Here is a 19,337-nt window from a genome sequence, read left to right as displayed (position 1 = left end):
TGGGAATAAGGAGGGGGACCTCTGAAGTGTGATTAAAAAAAAAATAGAAATGTGTGTAATTTGTTTGTATGTTTAATTTCTATAATAAAAATGGTGTAGATTTGTGTAAAACCATACTTAGAGTGCAGTTCCTGAATCCATGATTGTGATCCTGCCCTTCTTTCTTCAGTATTACATTTCATGGTCTGCTGAAATCATGTTTAGGGGGATAAAAATAGTATATCTTCTGTTTTTTGGCATCCAACCTCTAATTTACAAATATAATTTATGCTAATCTTGAAAGTGCTTCTCAGATACAAAGTAAAATGTGTCATCCTTAGTATATGTGTGTATAATTTATTCTGATGGGGAGTAGACATTTCAAAGCCATTTCAGCCCTTTATACTCAGAACATTTGATATGAGCAGAGGAGCTGGGTGTTCATTGCTGTAAGAGTAAGGAAGTGGTTAAAATAACAGTACCTATTCTCTTAACCCAAAAAAAGTATATGTGCCAAGGGATGAACGGCTGTTTGCTCAGTCAAGCCAGCTCATACACAATCCTTAAGTATTTTTATTCCTTTTGTATTTTTGATGATGATTAGTCATTTTTATGATGGACTTATAAAAATCTCCCTACATCATCACAGTTAATTTTTTGTGACACCTCTTTTTTTCAGTCTCTGACTCAGACAAGTTCCCTGATGGATTAGATGCATGCCATGGGCGGGTAGCACTGCGTGGGCTTGCAGCTCCCCAGAGGGAAGAGGCCTGGCCATCCATGTGCGTTGTTTGCCCTGTAATTCATAGTTCTCCCCACTTCTGCGGAGGAGCCTGCAGAAACTCCCAGCTCAGTTTCTGCCAGCTAACAAACCGGTATCTGTGCTGAGTCTTCCTCAAGCACAAGAAGAGTGAGCAGCTGCTACTGAAATGACTTCTCTTGGTTGTCTTGAATTTCAACACTCAGAGAAGGACGGTGGCCTGCTGTGGTCCCAGACTGGGGTGTATCACAGCAAAGAAATGGCAAAATACCTTCAAAGATGCCATGTCACCAGCAGAGTACATTCCCCTTCCTCCTGCTTAGGAGGTCAAGTCTCATAATCGGATGTAGTTCCCATTTTGAACTTCTGGATAAAAAGACAGAAAATCTCATGTAAAGGAGCACAGAAAGAAAAATACAAAGATGAGGAGAACTACCAAGTGTTTCTTGGCGCCTGAGGCATGAAACTAATCCATTGTAAGTCTGAACTGATAAGAGAATTTCTGGATGAATACCAAGAGCAAGGGTAGATGGATGGCTGGGAAGAAAATGTAGCTCTAGGGTATTCTGAGTTTATGGGACTTAGATATTCCCAAGAATTCTCTTACTGCTTACAACTGCACTGAGGGATTTAATATTCCACATCGTTTATAGTTAAAGCAGTAACACCAAGTAAAACAAAAGTTTTCACACAACTATTAATTTGTTTTCCAGGAATTAATTCAATTTCTGCCTGGACCAAGTAATGAAACTTCACAGCAAATTAAAACTGTTATTTGCAATGCTAAGTAGGAACAATGCAAATTAAAAAGGCCACACCAATTGAGGCAGGCAGTCTCTGGATACTTTTTCTTTGCCTTGTATTTTTCAGCAATGTGATGAGAAGTTCTTTTTCTTACTTTTCTAACTTAAGAACTTGAAAATATGTGCCTAGTCAATAGGAGCGTTATGACTCATAGCAAAGCAAGGTGGAAATCACCTTGCTCATGCTCTGTCCATTTAGAGTATTTTCTGTGTTAATTTTTCATGTTTAGCCTTCCTCTATAACTTGCCCTCTTGTGATGTGTAATAAAATGAATAATATAAAAGACTTTCCCCTCTGTAGTTCTTCAAACATGTAAACCTTTCAGTTATTCTGTGCTGTAGTTTGGTCAATACTCTAGTATCTATTTGCTAGACTAGAGGAGGCAGAGCACACTAAGCTGAGCTGTAATGTGTCCAGGACTGCGATGATTGCAGCTTACATGCGGGCAGGCTGATACTGCAGGTAGGAACAGCAAGGTCAGTGTGGTTTTATGCTAGCCCAGTTCTGACCTCAGAAATCTCAGCTGACAGATAAAACCTGTATTGGAGGTATAACAAGGCTCATCAGGTCCATCAGTTGGAGCTCTCGTTCATATCTTGGAAATGAAAGCTGAAATCCACTATTACAGATTTAAGGCAGATACACCTGTTTTGGTATTTGTTGTAATGATTCCAGTACTGTGTGGAGGAGGGAGAGGGATGGGAAGCTCGCTTACCTTCCAGTGCACCCAAGGAGAGAGCATGTAGTCTGGCAGCACTCGATGATCTACGTTGGACTTGTTAGGTAGGCTTTGGAGAAGCCCTGTAACATGTTTCTGAAAGGAGAGCTGCTTCAGAACAGCCTTCTTAAGGGTGTCTGGAGCCAGCCTCGCTGCACTGCCCTTTTTCCCATCCACTGCAGCGTCAGTCACTAGACCTAGGCAAATGCCAAAGTGCATTTTCAGCACAAAGTCAGCTTTGCTGTAAGTGTGTAACGTGAGTGATCGTATGATTAATTTTGTTATTATAGAATTCATGTCTCTCTTTGTCGATAAATGTCTTGCGTTTTTAACGGTTATTTGAACGCTGTACATAATTCTTTGTCAGAGAAGCAGTTGAACCTGGCCAAGTTCGAATTGAAACTTCCCAGAGGAGTAATCCAAATCTGTATTTCCATATATATTAATAAACTGTGTAATACTTGCAGCAACTCACATAATATGGTTTTGAAATGAGATAGAACTCATTATCAGTACAATGAGGAGCACAGGCTCTTTCCTGTCAGAAATAATGGAGTGAGATCTACACAATTATTTTCCCTTGCTGTCTCTGTAGCCATTTATGCAGCGAGGTGCATATAAATCTTTCTTGGCCTGTTGTGCTGTAGTGGGACATACACCAGCCCCAGCCAACTCCTGTTCTTGCAAGCAGGAGGAGTATGTAAATAAATCCTTTCATTCTGTCTGGTTTCGTGATGTAACATCAGCAGCACTGTGCATTGCAAAGCTGTGTTGCACAAGTCCAAATGGAGCTTCAGCATGCTGCTGCCTGAGGGTAGGGGATGCCACGTTTGAAATCTGCCATGCTGCTTTTGTACTTGTGCTCTGGGTATCAGTCTAGAGTTACTCCTTTCTGTTTGCACCATGGTGGATTTCAGTCTGTATTACGGAGATGTGAACTTGGCACTCCACCCAGTGTTACGCTTGGACTTAGTAGTCAAGCTGTGCTAGCGAACATCCGCTGCCCGACACTCAGGAATCTCTACCAACGTAAGTAACAAACCTAAGCCTTTTGTGATTCTGGTCGATGACCATGGTCCAAGAATTAGAGGCTAATCTTCTTCATCTTGGGGTTTACAGTGCCTAACCATCACCTGAAGGTTGTCTCCTATGCTGAAAGAGAAATGGACTCTGTTTTACTCCCAGGGAGATTCTGATCGGACACGAGAGGAAAATTTTGCACAATGAGAACAGTCAACCATTGGAATAATCTCCCCAGGGAAGTGGTTGACTCTGCTACACTGGCCAATTTAAGACTCAGCTGGAGAGGGTGCTGGGCCATCTCATCTAAACCGTGCTGTTGCCTAGAAAGGCTGGACCAGATGATCCTTGAGGTCCGTTCCAACCTGGTGTTCTATCATTCTATGTTTCTATGATTTTAAATGTGGCTGAAAATAGGGAAATGGAGTTCTGCTGTTTTTGTCTATTAGCTGAGCAGAGGATGTACAAAAGCAAGCAGATCTACTTCAGCCATGAAGCGGAACAGCAAGGTCTGTTCCCATCTGTACCTGCAACCTCTCTCAGACCTGGCTACAGGCTGTTTATTCTGGAGTTAGCATAGGAAGCAGGTGAGACAGGTTTTCGTCCGTGATGTTGAAATGAATTCAGTAAAGAATGAAAAAAATACGGGAAGGGAAGGAAAAAGAAAGGACATGATTTAATGGTTTAATGTGACAGTGCATTTAGACACTGGACTTACATTTTGAAAGTTTTTATTTCTGGAATACAAGATGTAGCAGTTTTGAAAAAAAACATGCTTCGTATAAATGCAGTTCTGTGTATTCTTAGGAGAAGTCACTGTCACCTCAGTGGAATCTGTGCAAGTCCATCCACAACAGAATCTGCCCTATAGTGTGTGGTTTAAAAACCTCCATGTAGCAGTGAAGTAAATGCACAAATTAAATAGTGTAACCTGATAAGAATTTTAATGTCAGAGACATGGCGAACTGAAATTTTATTTGCTAAACGTGATTTCTCCAACAGACTTAAGGAAGGAAGCAGACTCCCCACCTGCGTTCTTCAGCATGTTTGGATAGTAATCTTCTTTAAATAACGTGACAGGCCCTTTTTGTAGTCCCGCGTCAGAGGATTATATTATTTTCAGAACAATTTATGAAAGATTAGTAGAGGCATAGTTAATCATTTAAATTAGCTACAGGTTTTTTATTAATCTTCAAATTAATGAGTTCTACCTTTTGATCTTTCTGGCTGCAAATCCCTGCGGAATTGATGCCTATTAGGATTCGGTAATAACTCGGTTATGAACATGGACCAGTGTGTGCATATGTGTGGCATACGTGTGTGTGTACATGTGTGGGTAGGTGTCAGTGGCCCTGGAGAGTGGCACATGTTCAGTTAGACCTGTTCAGTTGTTACCAATTTGGAAAGTGGACCTCTCCACTAGTAGAAATTAAATAATTAAAGAAAAATGCAAGGACAGTAGTAAGGAAACGAAGGTTCTGCTTTATCATGCACAAAGTTGTGTGTTGCACGGTGCCAATCTGATGCTTTTAGGACAATTTGATACAGCTTGTGTAGTACCTACAGTGCAGATGGGGACAGTGTCAGGGAATGAGGTGACCTTACTCACTCTTCACATGAACCGCTGAGAAACGTTCTTGTCTTTTAAAGAAGAAAATGTGTTCCAGCACCAAATAAACTGCACCAGCCCAAGGCAACATCAAATAGGAAACTTACAGAGGAGCAGACTGACCCTGCTTAGAGCTTCACTCTGTGTGAAGGGGAAACAAGAGGTAATTAGGGCTTTCTGGGACTTCACAGTTCTCGTACTGACATTTCTACATGCCCACAGTGGTACCATTTCAAACCTCCTTGCAAACAGGCCCATGTTCACCTGTGTTTCTTTGCATAGTCACTGAATTGCCTTAATTGAAATGTGCTGTAGGGTTACTGTAAGAGCTGTTTTTCAGAACTGATAAGCATGCATGAGTATAGCAGGAGTAATATCAGGATCTCAGTCCTGCCATCCACAGTACAATGTAGTACTTGGTATGACAGCACTTGTTGCAACTGAGCTTTCCTTCTTCCATACCTGTGTTTCTGAATGGTTGGAAGTTATTTTCTTCCTGGTGTCCCACAGCCTTTTCATCTCCTACACTTGTATCTTACTGGTCTGATGCTGCTCATGTTGCAGCTTCTTGTGGTATTGATGAGATGTTAATGTTCAGTTTCCTATGGCCAAGTAATTTTTAGAGCATTTCTTTCTCTTACCATTCTTTAATCTGAAGGGAAATGATTGATCGGACCCCAAGAGCCTTGTTTCCCGAGGTACATGAGTGTCTGTAGTCAAAGATGAGCATAGGAGAGTGCAGATCAATACATGATGTTGCGTTTCTAAGGCAGTATTCTTTGCCCTACTCACAGTCTGTCGTCTTCCTGAAAACTCAGTTCTGATTTCCAATGGTTGACAATTTCTAGTCACAATGCTATGAAACCTGAACGAAAGCTTTTCTCAATTTCTTCTTGTAAAATTTTGAGTGAATGCATAGCAGTGTATCTACATTTCAGTTGCTGGCAACTTATGTTGAAAAATAGACTACTCTATTCTAGTAGTCATCTTGTTTTAAGAAAAGAGTATTGCTTGTTTCCAAATTCAAAAGTACAATCTGCTCATCACAGGCAGAACTCAGACCCTGGTTCCAGGTACAGTCCAGGCAAAGGTGGATCATTTACTTATATGCATATTTTCTCCTACAGCATAGGTGGAGAAGTAGTGAGAGGAAATGAAGGAAGCTACGTGGGGAAACATTTCCGCATGGGATTTATGACAATGCCTGCTCCTCAGGACAGACTGCCACATCCGTGCTCCAGTGGCTTTACAGTGAGATCCCAGTCTCTTCATTCTGTTGGAGGAACCGATGACGAAAGTAGCAGCTCTCGTAAGCAGCCGCCTCCAAAACCTAAGCGAGACCCCAACACCAAACTGAGCACCTCATCTGAAACAGTCAACACTGGAACAACAAGTAAAAGTGGGAAACTACCGGACAGGACTGAAGGTAAACACTATAATTCTTTGGAAAAAAGGGTTTTGGTGACCCAGTGTTAAGATTATCCAGTTGATAATCTTGCATTTAAGAATTACCCTATGTTTCCCCATCTGTGTAACAATGCCAGCACAGGTATCCTAGATCACTGTTCTCCAAATTTTGGACCAGTGGGTAATTGCCAACCTTTGACATTTCTCACAGAACTGTACCACTTGTATGGCCTGGTTATATTACTGAGGAATGAGTTGAATTCATTCAAAATGAAGGGAAAAAGAGATTGCTATCGGATGTATGTAGGACAATGTTATCTGCACACCAGCCAAGGACAACTCACCCTATCACTAGCACTGTGCAAACCACAGCTTTGGAAAGGGTCCTCCTCAACAAAGAAGTGAAGGACAGACACTATTAAAAAGAATACTGCATGGCCCTGAAACTCTACAGCAAGGAAATATTATCCAACAGTAAAAATTGTACCCAAAATGATATAATGTGTTGCCCAAAGCTTCTGTTTGCATATGAGGCTACATTTTCTCTTCCCATTCCTCCCAGTTACATTTCAGCCAATGCAGCATTCAGAAGAAAATAAACAAATGTGTTGAATAAGGATATCACTTACTCTGAACAACTAAAGATGAGCTAAAGCTATAGGGATCTTCTCCTTCCTTTCTTCCATGCTGGAAATGCATTTTGTGCAGCAGTAGGACCAGCTGTACTCCCTGCTAGGAGAGATCAGGACGACCCTGCTTCACAGTGTGAACTGTAAGAAGGAACCCTTAGGGACAAATGGTTTTGATCAGTGCTGGTCTTTCCCACTGTTATGTTACGTATCAGTTTTGACATCTGTCGTGGTTTAACCCCAGTCAGCAACTAAGAATCAGCAATGAGAATCAGAAAAAAAAAGTAAAACCCATGGGTTGAGATAAAGACAGTTTAATAGGACAGCAGATGAAGAGAAAATAATGATAATAATGATAATGATAAAAGAATATACAAAACAAATGATGCATAATGCAGTTGCTCACCACCCACTGACCGATGGCTAGCAATCACTGCCCCCCGGCCAACTCCCCAGCTTATATGCTGAGCATGACGCCATACGGTACGGCATAGCCCCTTGGCCAGTCTGGGTCAGCCCCCCTGGCTCTGCCCCCTCCCAGCTTCTTGTGCACCAGGCAGAGCATGGGAAGCTGAAAAGTCCTTGGCTGGTGTAAACTCTACTCAGCAACAACCACAACATCAGTGTGTTATCAACATCATTCTCATCCTAAATCCCAAACACAGCGCTATACCAGCTACTAGGAAGAAAATTAACTCTATCCCAGCCAAAACCAGGACACATCCCATGCAGTATGTTGTGCTCTTAGTGTGTATTCCTTTTGCTTGTTGTTGTGGCCAGAAATACTTGTGAGTTACATTCATGCTACAACCCTTTTTAAGCAAATCTGATTTTAAAAACTCATCACTGATAACAAAGATGCAAAGGAATGTATAATTCAACTGGTGGCATGTATGTTTATGATTGCAAGGTTGAACATAAACACTGAACAAAACTGTAGATTTATTTATGCTGTTGTTGGTAGTTATTTTGCATATGACATTTACCATTACTTCCATAGCTTGTCCTCTACAGTGACCGTTAACATCAACTCCACTGAGAGATTTAAAATCTCATATCAGAAAGTCTTTCAAGTCTTTCATTTAATACAAAAAGAAAATGCATGGCACAAACTTCTTGGTCTGATATGCTCTGAGGTGAAAGGCGGGAGCTCTTAAGTTACTCTAAAGTTCTTTAAAAAAATACTATATTTTAAAATATTTTTATGATTTTTAATATATTTTAGCACTCTTTCTTCCTGAGTCTGCACAACCAGAATTACCAAGGCTAAATGAAGTTTGTTTTGCAGACAGGGCAGTAAGACAGGCTCTAACATTTTCTAACTTGTTTAATGAATGCTCCTGCAAGTGTGCATTGAGTCACACAGTATATTGTGCTCTTTGGTATAGCTGACCTTGGTATTATCTCTAGGATGATTAGGAATGAGGTCTGTTTTACATCTGTCCCCCAGCCCTTTCCCTCATTTATTGAGAAGGAAGAGACTTTGATAGCCTTCAAGTAGCAATAATAATAATAATAATAATAATGGTAGTGATAATTGAAATACATTCAAGTATTTTACCAATCTCACAGAAGTTACGGCAGACTCCTTAAGCAGTCTGTGTCCTCATGAAACTAGGTCTTCTTCAGCATTATTATTATGCAAGGTCCTGAAAATTTTGCTTCCTTTCCCTCATCTCCTCCTGCCATCTGATATTTGACACCAAGGACGTAATATGTAGTCATGTCCCTTCTGACAGATTTCAAAGTTTGAAATTGATTGACATTTCTGTTTCAAAGGCCAAGTACCACTTTGCCTCTTCCCACTCTGCACAGGTTGAGCTTGATCTATCCCATCGCATGATGGTTACGAGTGGTGCATGTGGTATTGTAGCACTTGGTATTGTTCGCTCTGGATAATCTGTATGACAAAGGTACTACTACACCATAGTAGTAAGTGTTGCAGTATTGCGCCTCAGATTCATTATTATAATCAAGAGCTGAATATTCATAGCAAGATCTCTGGAAAGAACTAGTGAATGACTAATACTCCATCACTAGCATAAAAGGTAATATTTAAATATTACCTTTTAGTGTGACTAAATGCCTTCATGGAATATTGAGAATCTCGATGATACTTAATATATGACCTGCATTATATTAATTCTGCTGGTTTGTATGTAGTGCAGCAGTGGGCACTTTTATACTATCATGAAGAAGTCCTGGAGATTTTGAATTGACAGAACCCTTTAACCATGCTGTTGTTTTAACGTGTTCAGCATATCTGCCCTGTTTGTATGTGTCTAGTTTTATATGTGCCAGACTTATAGGGGTTTCACCAAAGAGTTTGATACATAGAAAGTAAGATCAGATTGTAGGGGTTTTTTGAAGTAACTCGTCAGATTGTAAAGTCTGAGATATCCTCCAGGGTGGTACAATAGAGCGTTTGGATGAACAGGCTGGATTTCTAAAACGCTTTGGTGTCACCAGGAGAGGCTTTTTTATCACCCGTGCACTCCAAGGTAACATGTTTGTTTTGATGAAAGAATATTCACAGTCATCATCTGGCTAGCATAGGAATGTTTATATAAACACTGTGGTCATACATTGATGAGGGCATCTAAAGATGACCAGAACCAGATGAAAGTCATTATCTGCAGTATTGATTTGATACAAATATTAAACCAGCTTTGTCCCAGAATATGAAATTATTACTGTTGCTCTACAATTAATTCCCAGCAAATTTAGTATCTGAAATTGTGTCTAGCTGTGAAGCTCTGAATCTGCCAGTCTGTTTTTTATATGCAAGTGGTTAAGTTTTTCCATATCTAGTAGTTCTCATTCTAGTAGCAGTGTTTGAAGTCAAGAAATTGTAAATCTGTATCTTTCCAATTTCAGGTGAGATAGTCCATAGGATACAATATTCATGTTCTCCTAGAGAGGTCTTTGGAAGCTCAAGTCCAAGAACACGCAGGTTTAACTTTCAGGCGCCGTTGTCTATATTGTACCCAAATATTTGTATATGCATGTGTCTCACACATTTGCGTGTACTTGTGGTAGTTGCAGGCTGAATGGCTACAGCTTTTTCCAGGAACTATGGAAAACAATTATGAAAAACCCTATTGTTTTTCCATCAGCTATTGTGGAATTTCTACAAAGGAGTTGTCACAAAATTGTTTCCAGCTCATTTTTTTTATGGCAATGCAGAATAATTCAGACTATAATGTCTATTGTCTGACCCTGTGGCTACTTTGAAAAAGAATTTGCTACATTTCCTAGGCAACCAGGGACAGCCTCACCACTCATTTTTATTAAACATGTTTACTTCTTGCTTTTTGATAATGATCCAGTTTATACAAACAAGAGCAGTTACTGATGGTAACTTTTATTCTTTTTCTAATCATGGTAAAGTCAAAATATTGAATCCATCCCATCATAATAACTACCATAACATTAGATTATGTTTTGAATATGAGTCTGACTTTACTGCAGAAGTAAGTGGCAGAGGAAATTTGGTCGTGAGCTTGAAAGATCTTTTCCTCCTGAAGCACAAATAGCATCAGTAACAGCCACACCGGCTCTGTACACTTTTCCTGTAAGTGCTCTTGCTTCCACATTTGTGGGAATGTGAGAATCTTTTAATTGGCGATGACGTGTATTAACCCTGTCTCATTGTGCAGCAGTGTGATAACACTTCCCTTCGTGTTTCATCCCAGTCTACCTTGCTTCTGCCTGAAGGTGCACTCTCCAGCCTGAAGGCCTCGTTCTCCTTAACTTGACTTGGTTGCTGTGTTTCCACACTTTTATGTCCCTTCTTAGGCTTCAATATGCCTTTTTTCTTCTTTCGGCTGCCGCTCATATGCACCCACTGAATGCCTTCCACCCAATGCATTTCTTCTCCATGACAGATTTCTAGAAAGTTGTTTTTAAAAACGTGGGTTGTCTTTTCTGCAGAGTTTTCAAACTCTGGTAGGAACAGCAAACAAATGTAGCTGTGCCCAACACATCACACATTGGAAGTGAGAAGTGAACTGAAAAGGGTAATTTTAAATAACATTTCAGCATGGAAGGTATATCTAATCTTGATCCTGAAAGGCTCTTTATTGAGAAAATGCAGGAGTTTAATTAATTGATGTGCTTTCGGTGCCCAATCTTACTGAAAAAGGAATTAACAAAACAGTATAATTGGTGAATGTAACCAGCCTCAAGCAGTGTTTTTTGATATGATCGCTGCATGTCCGTAAGAAAGGTTTACAGATCTACTGCAGTGCAAATATAAATGAAGAGGTATAAGTGAATTGCATTTTAAAAGTTAACTTTTTATTAAAATTCTGTTTAGTAATATGAATGATGACTACATTATATAAATATATGCACATAAATATATATAATATAATGTAATTTATGTATACATAATATACACATTTATGTACAATGAAAATGCAAGTTGTGTGTGCTTGCATGTACATACAAATATGGGCACACAAATGCCAATTAAAAGTAGCATTTTCAAACTGGCTGTTCATGGTTGTAATTCTGCTCCTGCCAGAGCCCACGGGAAGTGTAGGTCTGATACATGAAAATGCTTGCAGGGATCCCCACCTCTCCAACCCACTCAATTTGTTTAGCGTTTTCCTTCTGAGTGTCGTGTGTGGAAGAAGATATCCCTCTTGCTCCTTTCTAAGCCCATGCAGTGGAAGCCTCTCTCTGTTGCTCAGCAAGCTCTAAAGGTGGGCAACTTGTGAGGAAAATTTTCCTCTGGAGAAAAGCAATTACAGTAACTGTAACTGGAGTTGCAGTCCAGCTGGTCTCTCTCATAAATCTAGTTTTCTGTCAGCTAGACTGGTGACTCTGCATTGTAAACTTGAACTTTTGCTACTCTCATTAAACAGAACTTGGATTAAAGGGATTTAGCACTTTCGCTGTTTTTGCGTGGTGATGGTTTCCTTTTATTTCCTACCTTAGCGAATAATGTATTTAACCTGACCTTTGAAATAGTGTCCTCTGCAGTAGCCATGTCATGTCCTTCCTTATAGCCAGATCTTATTTCTGCGTCTTTTCATCTGTGCCTACTAAAGGAAGAAATATCACTAACGAGCCCTATTCAGACCTAAGGAGTCTAAAGGGACTGACAGAGGAGGTCTGGTGGGTATAGCTGCAGGCAGCTTAAGATGCTGCTGCTTCTGGGCTATCTGCGTGGCCTCCTGCCAGGCCTGACAACCCAGTGCTGCCGTAGCAGAATGCAATATTTTAGGGACACGCCTTTGAGACGCGGGTGCTGCTGCACCGCCCTGCTGCTGGGCAGGAGCTGTGTCAGGGGAGTCGGGCGGGCGGATATGGGGAGAAGCACCCTGCGGCGAAGTCTGTCAGAGCCCCGCGCAGCGAGCACGAGACTCGTGCGGTGGCTCTTGCAACGCGCTCCCTCTTAGCGAGGGCCAGTCGTCGCTGTGGCCTGCGATGCTGCTGTGATGCCGGGCTGTGGGTCTGAGAACAGGGGAAGGACAGGCTGTGTGGCTGTGGCAGGACATGGGTGCGCTGCCTCCTGCGGTCCGGCCTCCGAGGCGTCCTCCCAGAGCATGGGCTTCTCGGCCAGGTGCTCAGCTGGAGCCCCCGTCTGTCATTGTGCCTGAGAGGCCTGAGTGCTTGCATGTTGTGGACTGTATGTTTTTCAGCTCATTCTCCTCTTTCCTACAGCCTGCTCTGTATTTTAAGCAAAACATTTTGACCCATGAGAAGCTGCAGCTAGTGTTCACGTTAGCTATATAGGTATAATGCAAGCCAGTATTCAGCCATGTGTAAAGCAGTGTCTGTTTTCCTTCACATACTTTAATCTGATTCTTGATCTCAGTGCTGCATTACCCATTATTTTTTGTATGCTGTAATGTATCTCTTGCAGACTGTGAGTCTTGAGAGGGCTTAACTTGAAACTGTGCATATTGGGAGAAGGCAGCTGGCAATGATGGAGGGAAAAGTCAAAGCCAGCATCAGAAAACACACGCCCTGTTGTCAGTAGAGTGAGGTGGACTTGGCTCTTAACTACCATATATGACTCCAGAGAACTGCCCTGCGTGTCCAGGTGACACGGGGATGGATATATGGTGCCTTCAGCAGCACTAGAGCAATGCAGTCTCTACTAGAAACCTAGCACTTCTTTCCCTTTGTTCAGCCCTGCATCTCGGCAGTCTCCTTGCTGCTGCAGTGGTTAAAAGGCTGGAGGGCAGCGCTGGCCTGACTTCGCTGTGGGACTCTGCCCAGCGGTGCCTCTGCTCTGTGTTTGGCCCCTTTGGTTGCTGAAGCAGCCTGTTCCGACTGACCTGTGCTCTAGCAGGAAGGACACGGCAAAGATTTCGGTCTATTCTCTAGCATTTAATGGCTTAGAGATTTTCAAAGCCTTTGCTTGGGGGGGGGGGGGGGGCAGTAGTTTTTCAGCGGTTTGGGGTTTGGTTTTCTTTGCTTTTGCTGAGATTTCAGTTTGCCCCTCCCTGCAGCAAGTCAGTTTTCAGATTGCAGCTCCCAGAGCTGGGTTACTTTCCTGTGCGTACCACCTCCTCCAGCCGTTCATCTTTTCAGGTCTGTTTTCTGGTCCCTCAGATAAGGGAGGGCAAAGGGGAAGAAAGGAATGAAAGCAGCAGTTCTTATAGCTGTTATAATAGTTTTCTGTGCAGAGCAATGAACACAATGTGATTTTTGGAGGGATTTATAAACAAGTTTTGAAGCCACAGAGGGAGTATGTTCTTACCCTCAAGGCACATATGCATACTCATTAACGTTAATGGAAGCTGCAAGCCTTGAACAGAAAATAGACCATGCAGTGGTAAAAGACATGAAGATCTAGTTACTCACTTGGGAATTGCATTGTGCCCAAGACTTGGCAGTTGGTACTTTAGCTATGTTGTGCTACTCTATCCTGTGTACTTATTGTCTTTTTTTTTCTTTTTAATTTAACAAAGTTGCTTTATATATTCCTCATCTCTCTTTTCACATTAGGATGTTGCTCGTTTGCTGAGAGATGCTGCACCTGTGTAAAAAAGCACAAAATTAAATGTGCAGCCCCCCTGCAGTACAGATATCTCTCTTTTCTCAAGGGTGATAGAAGCTGTGATGTTCTTGATAATGGAAAAGCCTTAATAATGTGAGTTCAGGGAGTGTTGTGCTGATTTACCAGATTGACTGCAAATGCAGCCAGTCTGGGAGGAGGCTGCCTGCCCTAAGCTGAGGCTAGTAAGCCCTGCTAAACACTTGTGAGTCCTGCTGAGCATGTGGGCTTTTCTGCACTGTGCACCCCAGTGCTCCAGGGCTCAGGAGAGTTTATAAGCCTGGTTGCAACCCCAGGCCCAAACTGCGCTTGTGGATTCACACCATTCTGCCCTGGAATTAGCAAACCATCTAGGACCTCAAAGCAGTCTTGGGTATAACACAGACATGCTGAGTAGGAGACTTTCTCCAGGCTGCTGCCACCCTGAGGTCCACTGATTGTATAGGGTCACTGTAGTCCCTGGACATGCCAACAAAGCAAGGACACATGAGCCACTTATGCATGCAGTCAGCTGGGATCTAGGAGAGAGAATTAGCACAGGTTTCGCATCATATGAAAGTCACGAGTCTGCTTTTAGAGCCAGCCCAGCCCTGGAAGTACTTAAGCTGTGCTCCTGAGGTGTCTGAATCAATAATCTTTATCAGAAAGACCACAATGAAGAGAGAGTCTCTGAAGAAAGCTATCATGTGGGTGCTCTTGTCCACTGCATGGTTCATTTGCAGCCTCGATAGACAGCTCCTATGTAACTGGAAGGTTATAGTGTCAATAAATCCATTCATTATCATCAAGTCACTGTATGTCAAGCCTGGAATACTGCTAGAAAAAACTGTAAGTCACCATATTTGTGACCATATTTCATTTTTTATTTTGTTTATACCTCAGGGAACCATAATACTGGGCCTTCTCAGCATTTCCACCTGTGAGCTGAAATACTATGAAACACTAGATTCTTGCATTATTTTGCATCACTGAATGGCTCTGAAACCAGGGCCAGGAGAAGAGGGGAGGAGAAATCCAGGTAATTCTCTTGCCTCATTTTGACAGCCCTTCAGAATTTGTTAAGTAAAACGAAATGCCTGTGAAACTACAAAAATAACAATTTTGGAATACTCATACTACACTTCTGTTTTCCATACTGTCTTTGGCATTTTCTGTTAAAGACATTGCGGACAAATGAGTAAAGGCTTGACGGATCAGTCTGAAATCCTGAAGTCCCTGTTTACTCTCAGAGCTGGTCTGTGATAATAGAGATGTCTGGTAAAACTCATTTGGAATTAACGGAAAAAACACAATACAGCTGCACTTTTTATTCCACAGCAAATACTGGATTTCCACCTCTTTGTCTTACCTTATTTTTAACTGGTGTCCTAATTCTGTTCTCACTTAAACAACCAAATGAGACAAATCCTTACGGAGTGAAGCATGACTGAGCTCTCAAAGCATTTCCTGCCAAGAGGCTGCTACTGGGCGGGCGGGCACCCTACACTCACATTGGCTTTACTGGGAACGCACAGTGACACTCACATTGGCTTTACTAGGAACGCACAGTGCTTAGCAGAATCACGTCCCAGGAGATTTAAGTCTGGCTCCAGGTGAGATCCTGTCATGGCTATCTGCTGTTTTATTGATGATTTCTTTCTAATGACTGTGTGAATACAGTAGTCCTGGTTGGTGCACTGGTTTGCTGCTTTCATCTCTTCCACTTGGCTTAATGCTGGATGACATCAAGCAACATATGCCTGACATGCTACAACTGTGTTTGGCACTTCATACTTTTCAATTCGTACGTGTGCAAACAGTGCTGCGTTGGAATAACGTGCACAGCAGTGACAGCTCAACAGAGCACAGCTTCCTTTTTGCAATGCCTGGAGGTCACAGTGTACCAGCCTGGGCTTTTCGTAGATACACGAGGGAAAAAAAAACAAGCACACACAAAATTTTTGTGCTAATTTTAGTGGCCATAACTTTGAAGTGCTGGCATGTCAAACAAGAAGCACATGCCCCAAAGTCCAGTGTGATTTGCTGCTGGTTCAGGGTGCGGGGAGGCTTAGATGTGGCAAGTAAAAAGCTGGAGCATGGTGTACTTGACATCATAGAATCATAGAATCGTTAAGGTTGGAAAAGACCCTTAAGATCATCGAGTCCAACCATTAACCTATCACTGCCAAGTCCATCTATACCATGTCCTCAAGCACCACGTGTACCCGTCCTTTAAATACCTCCAGGGATGGAGACTCAACCACTTCCCTGGGCAGCCTGTTCCAGTGCCTGACTACGCTTTCGGTGAAGAAGTTTTTCCTAATACCCAACCTAAACTTCCCCTGGCACAGCTTGAGGCCATTTCCTCTCGCCCTATCACTCGTTACTAGGGAGAAGAGATCGACCCCCACCTCGCTACAGCCTCCTTTCAGGTAGTTGTAGAGAGCACTAAGGTCTCCCCTCAGCCTCCTCTTCTCCAGACTAAACAACCCCAGTTCCCTCAGCCTCTCCTTCTAAGGCTTGTGCTCTAGACCCTTCACCAGCTTCGTTGCCCTCCTCTGGACACGCTCCAGCACCTCCATGTCCTTCTTGTAGTGAGGGGCCCAAAACTGAACACAGTACTCGAGGTGCAGCCTCACCAGTGCCAAGTACAGGGGCACTATCACCTCCCTGGTCCTGCTGGCCACACTATTCTTGATACAGGCCAGGATGCCATTGGCCCTCTTGGCCACCTGGGCACACTGCTGGCTCATGTTCAGCCGGCTGTCAGCCAACACCCCCATCATCAAGAGGCATAGCTTAGTATCCATTTCCAGTGCAGTGGTATAATATTTGCCATGGCTTCCATCATTTCTCTGAGATAATCATGAATAATACTCTGCCTTCAAATTCACAACCAGCTTGTATGTAACAATTGCATAATTCTAGCTCCTCTTATGCTTAATAGTAAAACAAAACCAGTACTTCAAGTACAGGACTCTCTGAGCCTAAACGTACCTGGAAGAACTCAGCTCTGTGTTGGGAGCAGTATAACCTTTTGGTTGTTGGCCCTAACAGTGCTTTGTGGGATGAAGAAGATTCCTGGCACTTTCCCCTCCGTGCATGACTGCGAAGGGAGCTGTCTCACATTTCCTCTTGGTAGAATACTGAAGGATGGCTTGACTATAAATCTTGCCTTAGGATCAGTGTGATGATGCCCCAAGTCTCCTTAATTGGGAACGTTTTAATGGGGTTAGGCTTTTGCTTATGACAATGGAAGTCTCTTAATACTTGGATTTTGGTGAATAAGGTGGTAAGTAATCCTTTGATTAAAAGAAAAAAAAAAAAAAACACAACCAAAAAAAGCAAACATACAAATGTGTACCAAGCACAAACTTGAAGCTATATCACTAATGTGGATTCAAAAACTTGATAATATGTCTAGCCTGTGTATTTTCTTAAATGAGTTTTTGCAAACAAAAGCATGGAAGCTCAAGGTGATTCTATGGTTCTGAATTATTTGTTATTTTCTATTAAAGATGAGATAATTTTTACAGGTGTTGTGGATAAATATCTGCAGTGACTAATTGCCATAAGATCCCAGTCCTGCAAATATATGCTTGCATGTGAGTAATGGAGACTTCTGTAATACTATCTATCTCCCAGTGGTGTAAATGGAGGAACAGGGAGGGCTCTTCACAGCTCTGTCACTGGCTCAGATGACCTTGGGCATTTCACTTGGCTCTCGGTGTCCCAGATTCTTCCTTTGTAAAATAGAGATAGTGACAAGGGCTTTATTTTGTGAGGTACTTTGCAATCAGCTTATCATCAGAGTATTTCTGCACATGGTCAAAACTTGGGCTAATGGGACACATGTGAGTGCTTTTGTGAGCAGCACTGCAGAAGGAGGCTTTTGAGCAGAGAAGGGAATACCTCAAAAAGACTGTCCTTACTTAATGTGAAATTCCACACATGTGGCAAGATTTCATTTGTGAACTCAGGGCAGTCACTGTGGAAACGAGGACTTCAAGCAGCTTCTCAGTACAGGAACTGCTCAAGTTCCCTTTCCCAGCCTCCTGTTGGTATCACTGATGCTGCAGTGTATTAATAAGGATGGCAAAATCTGGGCTGCAATTATGGTCCGCTCTATGAAATGCTGAATGCCATGGGTTTGCAGCACAGACAGTCCCAGGTGATGGTAGGTAAGACCCCCCCTCAGAGCTTAGGCTGTTCTGTGCTGTCCTGTACCAGAGCCTGTGCCTCAGTGGTACAGATGAATTCCTGCAAAGAGCTTTGCTTCTGAGCAACAGCAAAATGAAGCAGGCTGTAAACACTAGGTTATAGCAACAGCTTCTCGTTTCCTGTGGTGGTGCAACTGCTCAAAGCGTGGGTGCATCCCTGTGTCCTAGTGACAGGGGGAGTAGATGCTAGTTCAGTCTTCATGGGGAACTTCAACAGCTAGGATAAAAAAGAACATTTCTTGCAATCAAAAGTTGCTTGGAGAAGGAAAGGATAGGACATGTTGTCTGAGAAAGCTGACTGGGATAACAGTTTCAGCAGTCAGTGGCTTTTCAGTGGCAAAGCCAGCATTGGCTTGACCCTGCACCCATGCGATTGCATTCTGCCCTTAGTTGAACCATTAGGGGTGGTTTAGGGGCTGTGCTGCAAGGTTGGATGGGTCCAAATTATAAGTAAGTGGGAAAGAGAAGGGAAAAATGGAAGAGAAGGAGAAAAAGGGGAAGAGAAGAGGAGGGGAGTGCTGTGTGTGCACTCACTGCAAACAGCGTGGGAGAGACGGGGGAAATAACAACACAGTTCATTCATGTAAAGAGCTTTTTGGGGCAAATGATGATCTTGGGGCTCTCTCTCCAGTCATACTGTGGTAGTTGATGCCTGCTTCTTCCCTTAGATATTGGCTAAGATCTTTTAACCTGTGATACTGCTCTTGCTTTCATTGCCTTTCATTTACCTCAGCTTTCCAAACATTTTTGCTAGGGCGCTCCACTTTTCCTCATTGGTCCATCTTCTGTCTTCTACTTCTTGGTCTTTTTTCCCTTTTTTGCAGGGTGCTAGTTTTCAATCTCGTCTCTTTCTTGTTCCCACTTGTTCTGCCTGTGAGTTGAACTGAACAGGTTCTGCAGTCGCAGGTGAGGTAGGAACAGCTTCTGGCAGCAATTCCTCCGTTCCTTTTTGTGCTCCATCTTTGTCTTTTCAACCTCTGTCTCACTTCTCAGGTGGCACAATGAGGTTAAACCTGGCATTTGAAAGAGGACAGGGCTCTCCCGAAGCTTGTCTGGAACTGCGTACAACACTGTCAAAATGGTACTGGACACTGCAGCCATACCAGGTGAATTTATGGTGATTAGGCCTGGCTGCATGACTCTTATAGATGACCACTACTATAGGCTCTACTAGTTTCACTAGACCACTCTGCAAAT

The 19,337-nt window shown here is 42.5% G+C and overlaps 1 protein-coding gene across 5 annotated transcripts in view; it reads left to right on the top strand.

Annotated features, from left to right (window-relative positions):
* The window catches only part of NYAP2 (neuronal tyrosine-phosphorylated phosphoinositide-3-kinase adaptor 2), a 181,565-nt gene that overhangs the window by 89,898 nt on the left and 72,330 nt on the right, over positions 1-19,337 (top strand). For all 5 annotated transcript variants that reach the window (XM_087740700.1, XM_087740701.1, XM_087740702.1 and 2 more), the window contains one exon: positions 6,018-6,316. In XM_087740700.1, the coding sequence (XP_087596826.1) occupies positions 6,018-6,316 (299 nt within the window). The remainder of the gene's footprint in view (positions 1-6,017; positions 6,317-19,337) is intronic.

Source organism: Nipponia nippon, unplaced genomic scaffold, assembly GCF_047370975.1.
Source record: "Nipponia nippon isolate SJK-2023a ecotype South Korea unplaced genomic scaffold, ASM4737097v1 scaffold_7, whole genome shotgun sequence".
Taxonomy (NCBI): Eukaryota; Metazoa; Chordata; class Aves; order Pelecaniformes; family Threskiornithidae; genus Nipponia; species Nipponia nippon.
This window is presented reverse-complemented; position numbering and strand designations above follow the sequence as displayed.